Below are 18509 nucleotides of genomic sequence, written 5' to 3' on the forward strand. Positions count from 1 at the left end.
AGCAGTATGCAGTATCTGATACTAGCATCAGATTCCTGTGTTTTTAGTTAACGTAGGAAGTTAAACTAAATGTTGCATTTTGAAAACTTCTTACCAAAGACCATATATCATATTCTCGTTTTTTTTTGCCTTCGTTAAGTTCAGCCGCAGTTCTACTATTTGTCCAGCAGAGAGCAGCCATGACAGTACAGAAACTGAAGTTCAATGATGCTGGGATACTACTTAAAGCGCTTTAATAATGTACTATAATTGTGCATCTCTGACTTTTCCTCTACTCCGGAATACTGAAGTTTATGTTCCTTTTTTATACTGCGTTTTATAGCTCCATTAATTGTTTTACCGTTATGCTGGCAGCCAGCTAACACCTGTTTTCACTGCATAAACAACAGAGAGCAGGACGTCTGAGTAGCTGTCTAAAGTGTTCCAGTGGAGGATCAGTAGAGGTGGTGCGATGTTGACTCAGCTGGCCTGCTATGATCTGGTATGACTCTGACACAGACACAACTCACATCACTCCAGATCCCACAATATGCATTGCTAATTTGTTTAGAATTACATACATTCTTTGTGATGTATTTATATTTTTATGCATGCTCCCCATCTTCAGAGTGGCTTGTCAGAGGATATGGTCAAATGCTCAAAGACCCTTAGATGGTTTGTTTAGTGACAAATATGCCTCCTAACAAGTAAGAGTAGTGTACATTTTGAGTGTGCCAGCACGAGTGTGCTTGTGTCAGTGCAGGCATAAATGCCTACATACCACACTTTTATTTAAGTCTAAGCTATGCACCATAGTTGTGTCAGTGATGATGCAGACATATATGAATACAGTGATCTCCAAATGTATTGGGACAATGAAAATTGTTGTTGTTGTTTTGGGTATGAACTCCAGCACTTTGGATTTTAAATGATACAATGACTATGAGGTTAAAGTCCAGACTGTCAGCTTTAATTTGAGTGTATCCATATCAGGTGAACTCTTTAGAAATGTCAACACTTTTTGTACATAGTCCCCCCATTTGGACAAATCCACATTTATGTGTATTAAAGTAGTAGAAAGTTAAGTATTTGGTCCCATATTCACAGCACGTAATGACTACATCAAGCGTGTGACTCTACAAATTTGTTAGATGCTTTTGCTGCTTGTTTTGGTTGTGTTTCAGATGATTTTGTGCCCAATAGAAATGAATGGTAAATAACTTTAATACTACTATAATGTCCCTTAAAATGGGGAACTATGGGGAAGCCCTGACCTCAACTCTATCAAACACCTTTGGGATGAATTGAACTATGCACTTTTCTAAACGGTTCACCCTCATAGTCATAGTATAATTTCAAATCCAACATGCTGGAGTACAGAGCCAAAACAACAACACATGTGTCACTGTCTGAATACTTTTTTTAAAAGACTGAACCTGTTTCAGGGTTGTTGTGCTAAGAAGAGAGAAGGGTTTTTGTGGAGGGAATGTCTTATGTTTGTGTTGTACCTGCGTGTTTACTTTACTCTTTAACCTTTGGATAGCCCACCCTGACTGTCTCTTGTGTGAGCATACAACAATCCTTTCCCTGTGGCCACTGGTTCTGTAGACTTTGTAGCTAAGGTATGCACAGTGGTGTAAAAAGTACCCAAATGTCATACTTTAGAGAAAGTCAAGATACCATAATAGAAGAGGACTCAAGTAAATGTGAGTCACCCTGTAAAATCCTACTTGAGGAAAAGACTAAAATGATTTGGTTTTAAATATACTTAAGTATCAAAAGTCAATGTAATCTCTAAAATGTACTTAAGTATCAAAAGTAAAAGTACTTTTGGGTGTCAAGGAAAATGTATGGAGTAAAAAGTACATGATTTTCTTTAGGAATGTAAGTGAAGTAAAAGTATAAATTGCAAAAATATATGCATAAATAGTCAAGTGAATTACAGATACCCCCAAAAACTACATAGGTAGTTCTTTAAAGTATTTTACACCACTGGGTATGTAGGTATGCAGTCTTCCAATCAATTAGTGATAGATGTGTTTGTGTTCTACAGCTTTTTCCTCCTCTCTGCTATATGGTCAGTTTTGAACATTGTGGAAAAGTTGGGTTTGTTGTTCACTTATCATCAGTAATAAATGTCTTAAAACTATTCTGGTTTCATGGAATGCAGTTGTACCTGTTAAGTACAACAATGGAACACACATATGTTGGCCCCAATACACACACAAACCTGGACACCACAGAATGGACTTTATCTCACAGTTTTATCAGTCCTTCATGGTGGTAACCCCCTCTTTCTCATGTCAGGTCTTCATATGTCACTGATGGTCCCTCTAACTAGGATATAGTCACTCACATTATTGTATTATCACTCGTGAAGAACTGGATACATATTCTCCACAGATGCCGCAGGGATATAAATAGTCCCAGATAGCAGCACGTCACCATGCCAATAATGTGCAGAGGTTCAGTCATGTGTCCCCTCTGAGGAGCCAACATAATGGTGTGAGCCTTAGGTTCTTGACTCTGTTGTTCAGTTCACTGTGTTAGCCTTTTTCAAGGCTTTGTGTTTTCATTTACTTTCCACACTACTCCAAATGAGAAGCACATGATCACACAGACAGGCAGGAAGACAGACCCGTTTTTTTACAAAGCATGTGACAAATACATTTGAATTGTATTTGTTTTCAGACAGACAGACAGACAGACAGACAGACAGACAGACAGACAGACAGACAGACAGACAGACAGACAGACAGACAGACAGACAGACATGAGTTCTGATCTCTGAGCTATGATAGCTGTCTCTGTGAGTTGGGAATAGAGGTGGAATATTCCAAAGGATTATATTGTATTCAAGGCCCCTCCCTCTCTGTGAGGTGAGCATGATCTCAATCTGACGGTTGTCATGCTTCTCTTCACTCCAAAACTGGCTTGGGAGGGACAGTTTTTTTATCTCCACTTGTAGATCTGTATGTGATTATCTATACAGTTATCATTTATTTATAACAATAGAGCCATTTCGACAAGATGCACTATACCTGTATATACTAAAGTACACCCCTACACCCCCCTGGACACCCCTACAAATTTGTGGATTTGGCTATTTCAGCCACAGGTGTATAAAACCTCCATAAACAAACATTGGCAGTAGAATGGTCTTACTGTTAGTTGTTCACTTATCATCAGTAATAAAAGTTGGGTTTGTCAGTGACTTTTAGCGTGGCACCGTCATAGGATGCCACCTTTACCACAAGTCAGTTAGTCAAATTTCTGCCCTGCTAGAGCTGCCGCGGTCAACTATTAGTGCTGTTATTGCGAAATGGAAACGTCTAGGACCAACAACGGCTCAGCCTCGAAGTGGTAGGTCACACAAGCTCACAGAACGTGACCGCCAAGTGCTGAATCTTGTAAAACTCGTCTGGCCTTGGTTGCGGCACTAACTACCAAGTTCAAAACTGCCTCTCAAAGCAATATCAGCACAATAACTTCTTCGGGAGCTTCTTGAAATGAGTTTCCATGGCCGAGCAGCCGCACACTAGCCTAAAATCACCATGCGCATCGCCAAATGTCAGTTGGAGTGGTGTAAAGCTTGCCGCCTTTGGACTCTGGAGCAGTGTAAACACGTTCTCGCGAGTGAATAATCACGCTTCACCATCTGGCAGTCCAACAGACGAATCTGGGCTTGGCGGATGCCAGGAGAACGCTACCTGCCCCAATGCATAGTGCCAACTGTAAAGTTTGGTGGAGGAGAAATAACGGTCTGGGGCTGTTTTCATGGTTCCTGCTAGGCCCCTTTGTTGCAGTGAAGGGAAATCGTAACACTACAGCATACAATGACATTCTAGATGATTCTGTGCTTCCAACTTTGCGGCAGTTTGGGGAAGGCCCTTTCCTGTTTCACCATGACAATGCCCCTGTGCACAAAGCGAGGCCCATACAATAATGGTTTGTCGAGATCGATGTGGAAGAACTTGACTGGCCTGCACAGAGCCCTGACCTCAACTCTATCAAACACCTTTGGGATGAATTGGAACTCCGACTGCGAGCCAGGCCTAGTCGCCAAACATCAGTGCCCAACCTCACTAATGCTCTTGTGGCTGAATGGAAGCAAGTACCCACAGCAATGTTCCAGCATCTAGTGGAAAGCCTTCCCAGAAGAGTGGAGGCTGTTATAACAGCAAAGTCGTGTTGCACGGTATAGTGGTACCATGGTAATATTATAGTACCAAAATGTCATGATACTTATCATAATACCAATATTTTTCAATACTATAGTACTGTTTCATATGATACAACTGACCTTCCGCTATAAAAACCTGCTGGCACCTGTTATAACATTTTTATAAAGTCAGTTTTGTTTATAAATTCAGTTGAATTTAAGGAACAGCCACAAGTCTCTTGTATGTGTAGGTCCAATAATATCCATATAATTTTCATGCGCATATCAGCGGGGATGCAGACCCAGACCCTGATGAGTGTTCTGTTAGATGTGTTACATTGGAGCTGCGGACAAAGCAAGCAATGTTAATACATTGTATCATTTAATCGCCTGTTATAACCAAGGGCACAGACCAGTTCACTGTCATACAGCCTATAAGTGTCAGAGAGGGGAAATGGAGCACGCGACAGGCATGCTTGCAGCTTTACAGCAAAGAAAACAGCTTGTCTTTTTTCAAATATAATTTAACAAACTAATCTTGGGTCGCTAATTATTAGCTTGACAACAAACAACATTGTTGGGAACGTTACCTAGCTAGCTAACGGCCTGGTAACTTGACAGGTTCAGGCATATTTGATTGGCACAGGAAGAAAGGAAATGGGTCTGCTACTCATGAGATGTGCTTCAAAGGGTAGGGTTCATATACAGTAGGTCCAACTGGAAGCCTAAACTATATACAAAAATCTATTTCTTTCTGGTGCTATTTCAATTATGTTTGTTGCCTAACATTTTAAACGTTGAGAGCAGTGTGCCTACAGTGCATTCTGAATGTATTCAGACCCCTTCACTTTTCCCACATGTTGTTACATTACAGCCTTATTCTAAAATGGATTAAATAAACATGTTCCTCAGCAATCTACACACAATACCACATGTTTATACAAAATAAAAATACAGAAATACCTTATTTACACAAGTATTCAGACTCTTTGTTACGAGACTCGAAATTGAGCTCAGATACTGTACATCCTGTTTCCATTAATCATCCTTGAGATGTTTCTACAACTTGATTAGAATTCACCTGTGGTAAATTCAATTGATTGGACATGATTTGGAAAGGCACCTGTCTATATAAAGGTCCCATAGTTGACAGTGCATGTCAAAGCAAAAACCAAGCCATGAGGCGGAAGGAATTGTCCCTCGAACTCCGAGACAGGATTGTGTTGAGGCACAGATCTGAGGAAGGTTACCAAAAACATTTCTGCAGCATTGAAGGTCCCCAAGAACACAGTGGCCTCCATCATTCTTAAATGGAAGAAGTTTGGAATCACCAAGATTCTTCCTAGAGCTGGCCGCCTGGCCAAACTGAGCAATTGAGGAAGAAGGGCCTTGGTCAGGGAGGTTACCAAGAACCAATGGTCACTCTGACAGAGCTCCAGAGTTCCTCTGTGGAGATGGGAGAACCTTCCAGAAGGAAAATCATCTCTGAAGCACTCCACCAATCAGGCCTTTATGGTAGGGTGGCCACACAGAAGCTACTCCTCAGTAAAATACACATGACAGCCTGCTTGGAGTTTACCAAAAGGAACCTAAAGGACTCTCAGACCATGAGAAACTAGATTCTCTGGTCTGATGTAACCAAGATTGAACACTTTGGCCTGAATACTAACTGCCACGTCTGGAGGAAACCAGGCACCGCTCATCCCCTGGCCAATACCATCCCTACAGTGAAGCATGGAGATGGCAGCATCATGCTGTGGGGATGTTTTTCAGTGGCAGGGACTGGGAGACTAGTTAAGATCTAGGGAAAGACAAATGGAGCAAAGTACAGAGAGATCCTTGATGAAAACCTGCTCCTCGGACTGGGGCGAGGGTTCACTTTCCAATAGGACAACGACCCTAAGCACAAAGCGATGACAATGCAGGAGTGACTTCGGGACAAGTCACTGAATGTCCTTGAGTGGCCCAGCCAGAGACTTGAACATCTCTGGAGAGACCTGAATATAGCTGTGCAGCGACGCTCCCCATCCAACCTGACAGACCTTGAGAAGATCTGCCGAGAAGAATGTGAGAAACCCCCCAAATAAAGGTGTGCCAAGCTTATAATGTCATACCCAAGAAGACTCAAGGAGGTCATCGCTGCCAAAGGTGCTTTAACAAAGTACTGAGTAAAGGGTCTGAATACTTATGTAAATATGGTATTTCAGTTATTTATTTGTAATACATTTGCACACAAAAAATACCAGGTTTTGCTATGTTATTATGGAGTATTGTGTGTAGATTGATGAGGGGAATTTAAATGTTAGAATATGGCTGTAATGTAACAAAATGTAGAATAATGAAGGTGTCTGAATGCTGCATTCTATGTGTGTGTCTGTGGGAGAGAGTGATGTGTGTGTGTGTGTGTCTGTGGGAGAGAGTGATGTGTGTGTGTGTGTGTGTCTGTGGGAGAGAGTGATGTGTGTGTGTGTGTCTGTGGGAGAGAGTGATGTGTATGTGTGTGTGTTTATGAGATTGAGGGAGACAGAGTGTGTGAGGAAGGGAGGGAGAGTGTGAGTGTCTGTTAACTGAAGAGGCAATAATGTTTCATGTAGTGTTTTCACCTTACTGACTCAGTGACATGCAGATCTGTAGCGGCTGTCTTGGGTGGAAGAAGGAGAGGACCAAAGCGCAGCGTGGTTAGTGTTCATCTTAATTTAATAATAATCAAAAACTGAACACTTCATATTACAAAACAACAAAAGTGACAACCGAAACAGTTTTATCTGGTGCAGACACACAAAGACTGAAAACAACCACCCACAAACCCCAACAGAAAACAGGCTACCCAAATATGGTTCCCAATCAGAGACAATGACTAACACCTGCCTCTGATTGAGAACCATATCAGGCCAAACAAGAAACCCCACATAGAAACAGAAAACATAGACTGCCCACCCAACTCACGCCCTGACCACAATAAAACAAAGAAAATACAAAAGAACTATGGTCAGAACGTGACAAGATCATTATGCATGTTTATTCCTTCCTCCCATTCCTCCTGCCAAACCACAGGTAGGTCTTTGTGAATATGAGCAAATCAGCCATTCTATGCAGTATTCTATTATACACTAGAAAGTGTGAAGTTAAATTCAATGTTTTGTATTGAGTAGAGGTGTGAATTTCAGTGACTGGTTCTTGGACAACGTTTAGAAAATGTGAACAAGCGTCCAGGGAACGGGACAAAAAAGGATGCTTGGCCACAGATTTTTTTTCCACCGTGGTATTTATATATATATACATATATATATATATGTTTTATTTTTTATTTAACCTTTAACTAGGCAAGTCAGTTAAGAACAAATTCTTATTTACAGTGACGGCCTACACTGCCCTACGGGACTCCCAATCACAGACAGTTGTGATACAGCGTGGATTCCAACCAGTGTGTCTGTAGTTAAGCTTCTAGCACTGAGATGTAGTGCCTTAGACCGCTGCGCCACTCAGGAGCCCGAGTGGCATTGTGATACTTGGTCTGGTATCTTATCGTTTGTAAAATGTTGGTATCGTGACGTGCCTACAGCTAAGGGGTGACCAACTCCATATTAATGGCCATGATTTTGGAATGAGATGTTTGACAAGCAGGTGTCCACACATTATGTAGTGCATCTCTATTCTAGGGAACCTATTAGATTGTATTGATTCAATACATTCTGGCTAATGGCTACTCCTGTTAATGCTGTGTTGTGTGTTGGCCTTTTGTAGTACCCATAATACATTTTTTTAACACATCCATTTATCAAAGAGACTACAAAAATATTTCGATTTTTCTCACTCCTACTTCAGCCAAAGCTAAGATTCTGTACTGTGCATAGTGTCTCTCTGTGTCCTCTTAGATTGTCTTCGTTAGAATGACATCTTAGAATGTCCTCTTAGAATGTCTCAGAATGACATTGAAAGGTTCTTGGCTGACAGGATGGTTACTGGCCTGGAAGGAAACTTCCTGGATTAATGTATCTCACTGTTGCGTAATGATGGAGATTTATTGTAAGGCATTCAAACATTTCAAGAACGCCCCAAATCCATTTCTCTCCAGCTCAAACCGTATGCTTCTCTAGTATTCATTCTGCTTATCAATAGGACATGCACAAAGTTTAATATAACTGACCATAAAGCGAATCCACCGAAAGACATTCAATAAAGTAGTGATCAGTATGAGAGCTCAGTAGGTCTTGGTATTGCAACTCAATACCTCGTCCCACCCAGTGTTTTTAACCCTGAACAGAAGGGCACAGGCCTGTGTTTGGGTCACAACAGTGCACCTGGACGCACCACACACGCTCTAACACGGGATCTCATCGTCCTATAGTGTGTTTTAGGTGACAACAAAAAGGAGGGGCTATTCCTCAAGGTAAAAGGAAAGAGAAAAGACTAGGTGTGTGAAGTCAGCAGGACGACCTGAGCTACACAGCAGACATCCCCAGACCCCTTGCCAAGACAGACCTCGTTCTCAGGTAAGAAGGGTTTTCACTGGCTTTCCCAGGCCCTGTTTTACAACCATCTGTGTTGTTATATGAGCTAGGTTGGTGTGTTCCCTATGAAAGGCACTTGTCAGGTAGTAAATATATGGATAGGTATCCTTGACCTTGAGTGAAGACATGCTGATCAGCATGGTGACCTTCACTTCTATTAGTCTGCAACAGGGAAAATGGCATTCTGGGCATATTGGAATATAATATTAGAATAAGATGGGAAATTTTCTGTTTCCCTCTATAAATTCAAATGTATGTGTTATGTTTCAGTATATGAATGCTCCAAAAAATTGATAAATAACTATTTGTAGTTCACAATGTCACCCATAATGTATCTGATGTGAACTATACACATACTATTATTTAAATTTAGGATTCATTCCCAACATCGTGAGTTGGAGTTGGGGTATTAGAAAAGTAGAAAACTCATTCTAAAAACTCTGGTAGGAGAAGTTGGATTACTAGATTTGACTCGGTCTTCAAATGGTGGAATTGTCCATTGTTAAACAAACTCGTTTTTACCAGAATGAAGGAGATGGGTGTCTTATTTCTATATTTCCAAAACATTGCAGTGTAAACCCCAGTGAGTGACCAAGGTCGAGCCAAGGGGGTCCTGAGGCCTGTGGCGTCCACCCCACATTTCCTCCCTCTGATGTTTTCTTTCCAAACACCCGCAATGCCCTCCTGCTGCGTCTCGGTGTCTGTCTCGCACCACAAGGACATTTTACCCCTTCATCCTCACTGTGTTTGGGAACAAGGATGGGACTGTGCAGGAGGGCAACATAGACACAATGGTTTTAATGATATTAGTTCATTATTGATCATACGAGTATAATCAAACAGTATAATCCCTCTTCAGCTAGAAATAACAAGGGTTCATTCAAGATGGTGTTAAATTCTAGGAATGGCCACAATGGTTACTGGTATGTCAAATCAAATCAAATATTATTTGTCAAATGAGCCGAATACAACAGTGAAATGCTTACTTACAAGTCTCTAACCAACAATGCAGTTTTAAGAAACTGTTTTATTAAAGTGACTATTGGCCCAATAATAACAGAGAGGAGCAGCAGTGTAAAGCAAGGGGGCAATGCAAATAGTTTGGGTAGCCATTTGATTAGATGGTCAGGAGTCTTATGGCCTGTGGGTAGAAGCTGTTTAGAAGCCTCTTGGACCTAGACTTGTGAGATGTTATGCTGTTATAACAGATGCCTTTTCTCCTTTTGCTCCCAGTCAGGTTGTGTACAAGATGAGCCAATTCTCAGTTCTGGTTATGCTGGCAGGTAAATCAGACATTTTCACGATAAAGATGTATGGGGTAATGCAACAGATGAATTCGTCAAAATAACTAAATATTATTAAAGATTTTATGGACATTAGTATGGAAAGCTACAGTAGGCACTACAAATCAGTGAAACAACTGTCAAGTTCTGCTTAGCCTTAGAAGGATTGTTTTATTGCACTTGACATTGACCTTTTGTGTCCTTCCAAGAAATGACGGTTGACCTTGACATGATCAAAACTACATTTTTTTTTTAAATTTTACCTTTATTTAACCAGGCAAGTCAGTTAAGAACAAATTCTTATTTTCAATGACGGCCTGGGAACAGTGGGTTAACTGCCTGTTCAGGGGCAGAACGACAGATTTGTACCTTGTCAGCTCGGGGGTTTGAACTCGCAACCTTCCGGTTACTAGCCCAACGCTCTAGCCACTAGGCTACTCTGCCGCCCCATATTAACATAGATCCATCCACCAAATGCCAAATGTTTAAAAAAATGTTTTCTTTTTCTCTCCTAGTTCTCTGTGCATTCTTCGTGGAAATTGAAGCAAGTAAGAAAAATGTGATTTAGTGTTGTCTCTAGTTGTCTGACGGGTTGATCAAAACTTGCCCTTTGTTAGACTCTGTTTTTCATGAGGTTTTGTTTTTATGTGACTGTAAATGAGAACTAACTATTTTCAGCAGATTTGATCACTGCCACTTAAACCAGTCACACACTGTGCAGCCAGTCAGAGCAGCATGTGTTTTATTTGCTTGAGGTTCATTATCTGTTCTCCCTTTCTCTCCTCCCCCACTCTGCAGATCCATTTGTTTACAGTAAGTAGCTCATTCCACTACTCTCGTTCAAATGGAACTGATAAATCACCACCTCCAAACAAAATGAACATAGTGGTATGTAAGTGACCATATTCTTATTGGATATGAAATGACATCAGAAATATGCTTCTGTCATTGGATGAATCATTGCACCTGTGTGACCCTGAGCTGTTGAATGTTGACTTTCCCAGACTATGAGAGACTACGAATTGGAGGCCTGATCATTGCAGGCTTGCTTGTAGCAGGTGGATTGTTTGTCCTACTTAGTAAGTACACATAGTCCAATTACTAATACGTTCTTACATTATGAATGGAACTCAAGAGGATAGACCCAGACTCTGTCAGTGTTTGTAGTAACATCTCATAATTCTCTCTTCAGATCCCAAATGCACTAGAAAGAACAAGTAAGAGCCTATGTTCTATCCATATGTTTATAAACCCTTTACTAGGCCTACATAGATGCTTCACAACTCATTTATACTGTATAAGAAATGCCATTTCATATATTGTTACATTGTACTGTTGTACTGTGTGTGTATTTTTTTTTATCTTGTTCCAATCTCCATTTTTTATTTTCTTTCTCCAACAACTCAAGAAAATCTGAAGATGACACAAGTGAACTCTAAGCATCTCTGATGGAATCTGACTAACTGGTTGCTGTTGTTCTAATGATGAAGATTCGGGGGTGGGAATGGGGCAGGGCTCTGTCCATGACAATGTAATGACACCTGAATGGATGTGAAAGCGGATGGAGGGTGGACCACAATGCATCTATTTACTGTTTTGTTTCTTTATTGGCAAAAAGAAATGGGTTTATTTTAAGGTGTTTTACGGTGGTAGTGAGATGTATGAATGAACAACTGAAATACATTTCATTTAGCTATAGGCTCTAGGCATTATGGTCAAACAGAGTTGTATTGAGCTAAAACGATTAGCCTTCAATTGTTTGTGTAAATTCTTATTAATGAAAAGCCAAATAAATACCATGGAACACCATTGTTAGAAATAAACAACATGTTGTTTACTGTTTGTGTTCAGAGATGTGCACTGTGCATGCTCTCAAGATACAATATGTAACCAAAGCAGGTACTGTACACAACTATTTTGAATATATTGATGTGATAATGTTCGATTTGGTATCTGCCATATCACCGTTTTTATATAGGCTAATGATATAGGCTAATGATTTGTTATAGCAACAACAGGTCATTGAAAGCAACCAATGACAAACAAAGAATAAAATCCTCCTCCTATCCAACGCATGCAACTTCAATTTAAACTCAGCCTATTTTCAAGCTGAGCAAACCTGTTGAGCGTCAGTGAAAAAGGGTGTTGGCGTCTGTCTGATTTAAGAGTACGTTCGTCTATTGTGTGTCGCTACATGCCCGACATTTCCTGGTTTTCCCCCTACACACATCTCCATTTGGGTTTAACGCATGTCGGAGGTAAGTTTTCATTTTCTAACAATTAGAGTTCGAGTGAATGCTCAGCTGTAGTTTCATCAAAAGTATGTTAACCGTTATTTATTATATTCATTACATCATCCTTAAAGAAAACAATAGGCTAATCTTGTCTAAGTAATTTCTAAAATGTTTCATTTGCGCATATTTGACCAAGACAAACTTATCACTCTTTATTTTCCAGTAGTAGTAGCCTATCTATAGTAAGACCTTAAAATAACTTTAATTCCTTTATAGGCATATACTTTTCTTTATAGTCATATCATTATATTTCCTGATAAGAGTTTCTCAGATTTGGGGAAACGTTGAGTAGCCTAACTAAAATACTCCAAAGTGTACAATCTTTATTAGGCTATTAATTGTGTTTATAGAACAAAGATCGAACTTGCATGTAATGTGCTTTCAGTTTGTAGCCTATAGTATAGGCCTATGCGAGACAGACAGAACAAGCGCATATGAGCCAGAGCCATGTCCAAGTATTATAAATACTGTTTCTTCGTCACGCAGACGTATTTGTAAAAACCTGCTTTTATGAATTCAGTTCGTTACTCACGCTGTTCTATAACAGTGGTCTGTATGTTGTTTGTAATATCCTAACAACAACCTATAGACCTAAAGCAACTTTTCGGCCATCGGCAACTTTTCTTCCCCTTTCTATTCTGTTTAGCTCTGGTGTCCAGACAGTTTTATAAAAGAGGGAGGACCCAGTTAAATCCGCTGAGATTCAGTAATTTTATCTGGCATTACGCTCATGGAAAACAACATAACATGTGGTCCTTCCTTTATTGTATTCAATACATTTTTCTAGAGCCAGATTGTTAATGTCTGTTGTGCTCATCATCCAGCTGTGGTCCAGCTGTGCTTTGATGGGTGGAGGGGTGGTCAGGCCTAATGATGGGATAATAAGTTTACATATCCTCTCCCATTAGCCTATTGATTTTTTTTTTACTAGATCAGAATAATTAATATTTTGTTAAATTAATGTTGCAAGATGATAAGTTTGGGACTGGTAGACTAGTTGGTGTGCTGGCCTTCTGTAATGGAAAATGCATCAGTGCACATGCCGTGGTGTGTGGGGAATTACATTTGAATTACCATTTCTATTCAACATCTTGGTGGTACCCTTCACACGCTATTGTGCTAACCCAAACCGTAGGCTTGCAGGCTTGGATATTTTATTTTCACATTGTCCTTTTCAGCATGGCTCCTGCAACTATGGTGATGCGTAACCAGGCCAACACAGTACAGCAGTTATGTTCTGTTCACTAGTGTGACATTTGTAGGCTAATAGACATTTTGAAATGGTATGGATGATTGATCAGTAGACAGACATGTCATTATGAAATTGCTGTTCTATTTCAAGTCTGATACAAAAACTGCATGTCCCAAGTCTCCTGTATGCTATGCTTATGGATCTGTGATAACAGGGATCTGGGATTCTGGTACAGTGCAAACAGCTCAGCTGATAAGCCTGATAGAGCTGTTATCCTGGACTGATCTTTATTCACTGTGGTTTCTCCAGCACAGTGCTGTTGCTAAGGTGATTGATACTGACAGACGGACATATAACTGACATATACATCTTATCGCACACTGAAGGCTAAATGTATTCTACCGCCTTCAGTGGGTCGCCTACTGCCGGCTCTAATCATATACAATGTTTGTCTAGACCTTAAATATGGACGAGCAGCGTTCAAAAGTCAGGCCCTTCGAGAGACTGCCTCATTAAAAATGAGAGATTCAGTGTGATTACAGAGTTTGACTCCCATTTATTCTGTGAGACATTACAAATCACAAGAGAAGATAGGCAAGCCATGGTTCTATATTTCCTCAGTTTAAGGCTCATTTGACTCAGATTCAGATAATTAGGGTTCATCACACATTCACCATAGCAACAACATCACTCTTTACTTCAGATATATGACTAGCTTATTTCAAGGCCTCCCTGCCTCAGAATGACAGCAAAGCAACACCAAAGTCTTTCCCTTGAAGAGAGGGCCGTATGACTACTTTAAACAGTGAAGCTGCTGTTGCTGCTATTGCTAACTTTGTGGCTGTGGGTAGGAGGGATGAGTCATGGCTCTAGTATGCCACGTCCCCCTCTCCATTGAGCAGCTAGAGGAACACATTGCCCTGCTTTGCTCCAGCAGCTACTCCTTCATCAAACACTAGCAACAAGGAAGTGGCTTCAATTAGAGGTCGGCCGATTATGATTTTTCAACGCTGATACCGATTATTGGAGGACCAACAAAAGCCGATACCGATTAATCGGCCCATTGTTATATATATATTTGTAATAATGACAATTACAACAATACTGAATGAACAATTAACACTTTTATTTTAACTTAATATAATACATCAATAAAATCGATTTAGTCTCAAATAAATAACAAATAAGAAATAATTAACATGAGTCTTCAATATTCCCAGGTAAGAAGTTTTAGGTTGTAGTTATTATAGGACGGTTTCTCTCTATACCATTTGTATTTCATATACCTTCTAATAGATACTTTAGTATTGCCAGCCTAATCTCGGGAGTTGATAGGCTTGAAGTCATAAACAGCACAATGCTTGAAGAATTGTGAAGAGCTGCTGGCAAACGCAGTAAAGTGCTGTTTGAATGAATGCTTACGAGCCTGCTGCTGCCTACCACCACTGAGTAAGACTGCTCTATCAAATCATAGATTTAATTATAATATAGTAACACACAGAAATAGAAGTCTTAGGTCATTAATATGGTAAAATCCGGAAACTATAATTTCGAAAACAAAACGTTTATTCTTTCAGTGAAGTACGGAACTGTTCCGTATTTTATCTAACGGGTGGCATCCATAAGTCTAAATATTCCTGTTACATTGCACAACCTTCAAATGTTATGTCATAATCACGTAAAATTCTGGCAAATTAGTTCGCAAGAGCCAAGCGGCCCAAACTGTTGCATATACCCTGACTCTGCGTGCAATGAATGCAAGAGAAGTGACACAATTTCCCTAGTTTAATATTACCTGCTAACATGAATTTATTTGAACTAAATATGCAGGTTTAAAAAAATATATACTTCTGTGTATTGATTTTAAGAAAGGCATTGATGTTTATGGTTAGGTACATTCGTGCAATGATTGTACTTTTTTCGCAAATGTGCTTTTGTTAAATAATCCCACATTTGGCGAAGTTGGCTGTCTTTGTTAGGAAGAAATGGTCTTCACACAGTTCTCAACGAGCCAGGCAACCCAAACTGCTGCATATACCCTGACTCTGCTTGCACAGAACGCAATAGAAGTGACACAATTTCCCTAGTTAAAAGAAATTCATGTTAGCAGGCAATATTATTATTTTTACTAGGCAAGTCAGTTAACAACAAATTCTTATTTAAAATTACAGCCTTCCCCGGCCAAACCCTACACCAGACGACGCTGGGCCAATTGTGCGCCACCCTATGGGACTCCCAATCACAGCCGGTTGTGATACAGCCTGGAATCGAACCAGGGTCTGTAATGATGCCCCTAGCAATGAGATGCAGTGACCTTAGACCGCTGCACCACTCGGGAGACCATATTGTGTGATATGGAAAGACACACTTACCTGTTCCGAAGCCTCATGGAACTCTTAGATTAGTCATATGGCAGTGGACACTGCTGTTACTCAAAACTTTACCCAACTGGCATTATGTCTCTCTGCCTCTCTGTAGTGGGGGCCGCAGACACTTGATCTCCAGCCCTCCTCATATTGGTAGGTAGAGTAAATAGAGGGAGAACAGAGTAATATAAGAGACTTTACAAACACTAAGAAAACCAAACCATTCTAGATTTGATCAATTTCACAAGTACCTTTACAAGTAACTTCACACAAGTAATTTCCCCCTTATGTGATTATTCTTACTCCTAATAAATGTAGTTAGTCCTAGGATGACCTTCTGAATCATTTGTTATTAAACCACACATTACAATTGGGAGAATCTCATTCTAAGGCTTCCAGTGATCTACCATTACAGTGACAACTACCACATGGTAATATGTTTACCTCATAAATGAATGGTTTTCAGGCATGGCCAGGAGCCTATGAGTAGCTGCGTCATTAACTCCTTTTACCCCTTTGAAGAAACATGACCACAGGCTCTTTGAAGCCCTCAGATAGGCTTCTGGGCTTCCTCCGAATTAACTGTGAATTCAGGGGTCTGCACTGTACCAATGTGACAGACTGGCCAGCATTCTGGAATATATCTCCTGGGATTCTTAATGATATTGCAGATGGAGGGATCTGGACCCGCTATAGAGGAATGGGTGAGTCGTGACTGACTGAGATGGCTGATGGAATGACAGGGAGTTAGGAAAAGAGAAAGGAAGTGGATGTGAATAAGGGAGTAAGCACAGATGTGAATGGTACTGGTGTGGGTGTGTACTCATCGTAAGTTTAGGCAAGACCCTATTGTCAATGAGCAGGTTTGTGAGTTAAGTTGGATAAAATGTAGGATCTGATCATAAAGGTGGAAATTATGAAAAAAGTATTGAGTGAATTAATAAATGAATGAGTAGGCGCGGAAGAGGGCAGTGCAAGGCGAAGAGAGAGGGGTGAACCGAGTCGTACTGTTACAACACAAACGGCCGATTCTTCCTTTGCTTCAGGCATTCAGTGGCAGGGAGGCCAGCGTGACCCATGTTAGAACACTAATCCCATTATGACCAGGCCTGGTCTCCAGCGTGAATCTGCCTGGTGGGGAACTGAGGGGATGGCTAAGCACGATCCGCAGCGCTGCCTAGCACTGTCTTGAACAGACAACCAACAACCCTAAACATTGATACATGAATGTCACAAGATCGGCCACACCTCCACCTTTTGCTAACATTTACTCTGCAATATGATTCCCAACTTGAATAAGCGGAAAGAAAGAACCCCGGGAGAGTCTACCTCTCTCTCCCTGAATTGGATCGTAAACCATCCACGGCTGACTTTTGGAGGGCTTCCTGCTTGTTGCGTTCTCTCTCCTTCGCCAACATTGCTAGGTAGAGGGAGGGTGCGCTCGAAAATAAACCAGGGAGGTTTTTTTCCTCTGGTCACTGCCAAATGCCAAATAGTAGTATACACTGCTATAAGATGGAGGGAGGCGCTCTGTTTTAACTGTGTGTTGTTGTAAAAGCTGTGGTGTTGTTATGGGAGCTGTAGTGTTGTTGTAGAAGCTGTAGTGTACTTGTAGAAGCTGTAGTGTTGTTATGGGAGCTGTAGTGTTGTTGTAGAAGCTGTGGTGTTGTTATAGGATCTGTAGTATTGTTGTAGAAGCTGTGGTGTTGTTATGGGAGCTGTAGTGTTGTTGTAGAAGCTGTGGTGTTGTTATAGGATCTGTAGTGTTGTTGTAGAAGCTCTGGTGTTGTTGTAGAAGCTGTAGTGTTGTTGTAAAAGCTGTGGTGTTGTTATGGGAGCTGTAGTGTTGTTGTAGAAGCTGTGGTGTTGTTATAGGATCTGTAGTGTTGTTGTAGAAGCTGTGGTGTTGTTATGGGAGCTGTAGTGTTGTTGTAGAAGCTGTAGTGTTGTTATGGGAGCTGTAGTGTTGTTGTAGAAGCTGTAGTGTTGTTATAGAAGTTGTACTGTTATTATAGGAGCTGTAGTGTTGTTATAGGAGCTGTAGTGTTGTTATAGAAGCTGTAGTGTTGTCATAGGATAGGTAGTGTTGTTATAGGAGCTGTAGTGTTGTTATCGGAGCTGTAGTTTTGTTATAGGAGCTGTAGTGTTGTTATAGAAGCTGTAGTGTTGTTATAGGATAGGTAGTGTTATAGGAGCTGTAGTATTGTTATAGGAGCTGTAGTGTTGTTATAGAAGCTGTAGTGTTGTTATAGGATAGGTAGTGTTATAGGACCTGTAGTATTGTTATAGGAGCTGTAGGGTTGTTATAGAAGCTGTAGTGTTGTTATAGGATAGTTAGTGTTATAGGAGCTGTAGTATTGTTATAGGAGCTGTAGTGTTGTTATAGAAGCTGTAGTGTTGTTATAGGATAGGTAGTGTTATAGGAGCTGTAGTATTGTTATAGGAGCTGTAGTGTTGTTATCGGAGCTGTAGTTTTGTTATAGGAGCTGTAGTGTTGTTATCGGAGCTGTAGTTTTGTTATATGAGCTGTAGTGTCATTATAGAAGCTGTAGTGTTGTTATAGAATAGGTGTTGTTGTTATAGGAGCTGTGGTATTGTTATCGGAGCTGTAGTTTTGTTATAGGAGCTGCCCTTACAAAAATGTACCATGGTAATACAATGAAAAATGTAGTACCGTAGTCGTTTTTTCATTATACTACCAAGGCAGGAAAATACCAAGTGT

The 18509-nt window shown here is 40.5% G+C and overlaps 1 protein-coding gene across 9 annotated transcripts in view; it reads left to right on the forward strand.

Annotated features, from left to right (window-relative positions):
- LOC135520464 (uncharacterized) overlaps positions 1–18509 on the forward strand; it is a 29000-nt gene that overhangs the window by 3695 nt on the left and 6796 nt on the right. For 2 of the 9 annotated variants that reach the window (XR_010452384.1, XR_010452383.1), the window contains exons 6-13: positions 390–481; positions 8490–8634; positions 9886–9935; positions 10451–10483; positions 10734–10748; positions 10940–11014; positions 11128–11152; positions 11344–12193. Coding sequence is in view for 1 of the 9 variants with exons in the window: in XM_064946047.1 (XP_064802119.1) it covers positions 390–458 (69 nt within the window). In the remaining 8 variants the exon portion in view is untranslated. Of the gene's footprint in view, positions 1–389; positions 2129–8489; positions 8635–9885; positions 9936–10450; positions 10484–10733; positions 10828–10939; positions 11015–11127; positions 11153–11343; positions 12194–12234; positions 12256–18509 lie in introns of those variants that run through there. The other 7 variants (XR_010452385.1, XR_010452387.1, XR_010452386.1 and 4 more) reach the window with 7 other exon arrangements.

Source organism: Oncorhynchus masou, chromosome 29 (assembly GCF_036934945.1).
Source record: "Oncorhynchus masou masou isolate Uvic2021 chromosome 29, UVic_Omas_1.1, whole genome shotgun sequence".
Lineage (NCBI taxonomy): Eukaryota > Metazoa > Chordata > Actinopteri > Salmoniformes > Salmonidae > Oncorhynchus > Oncorhynchus masou.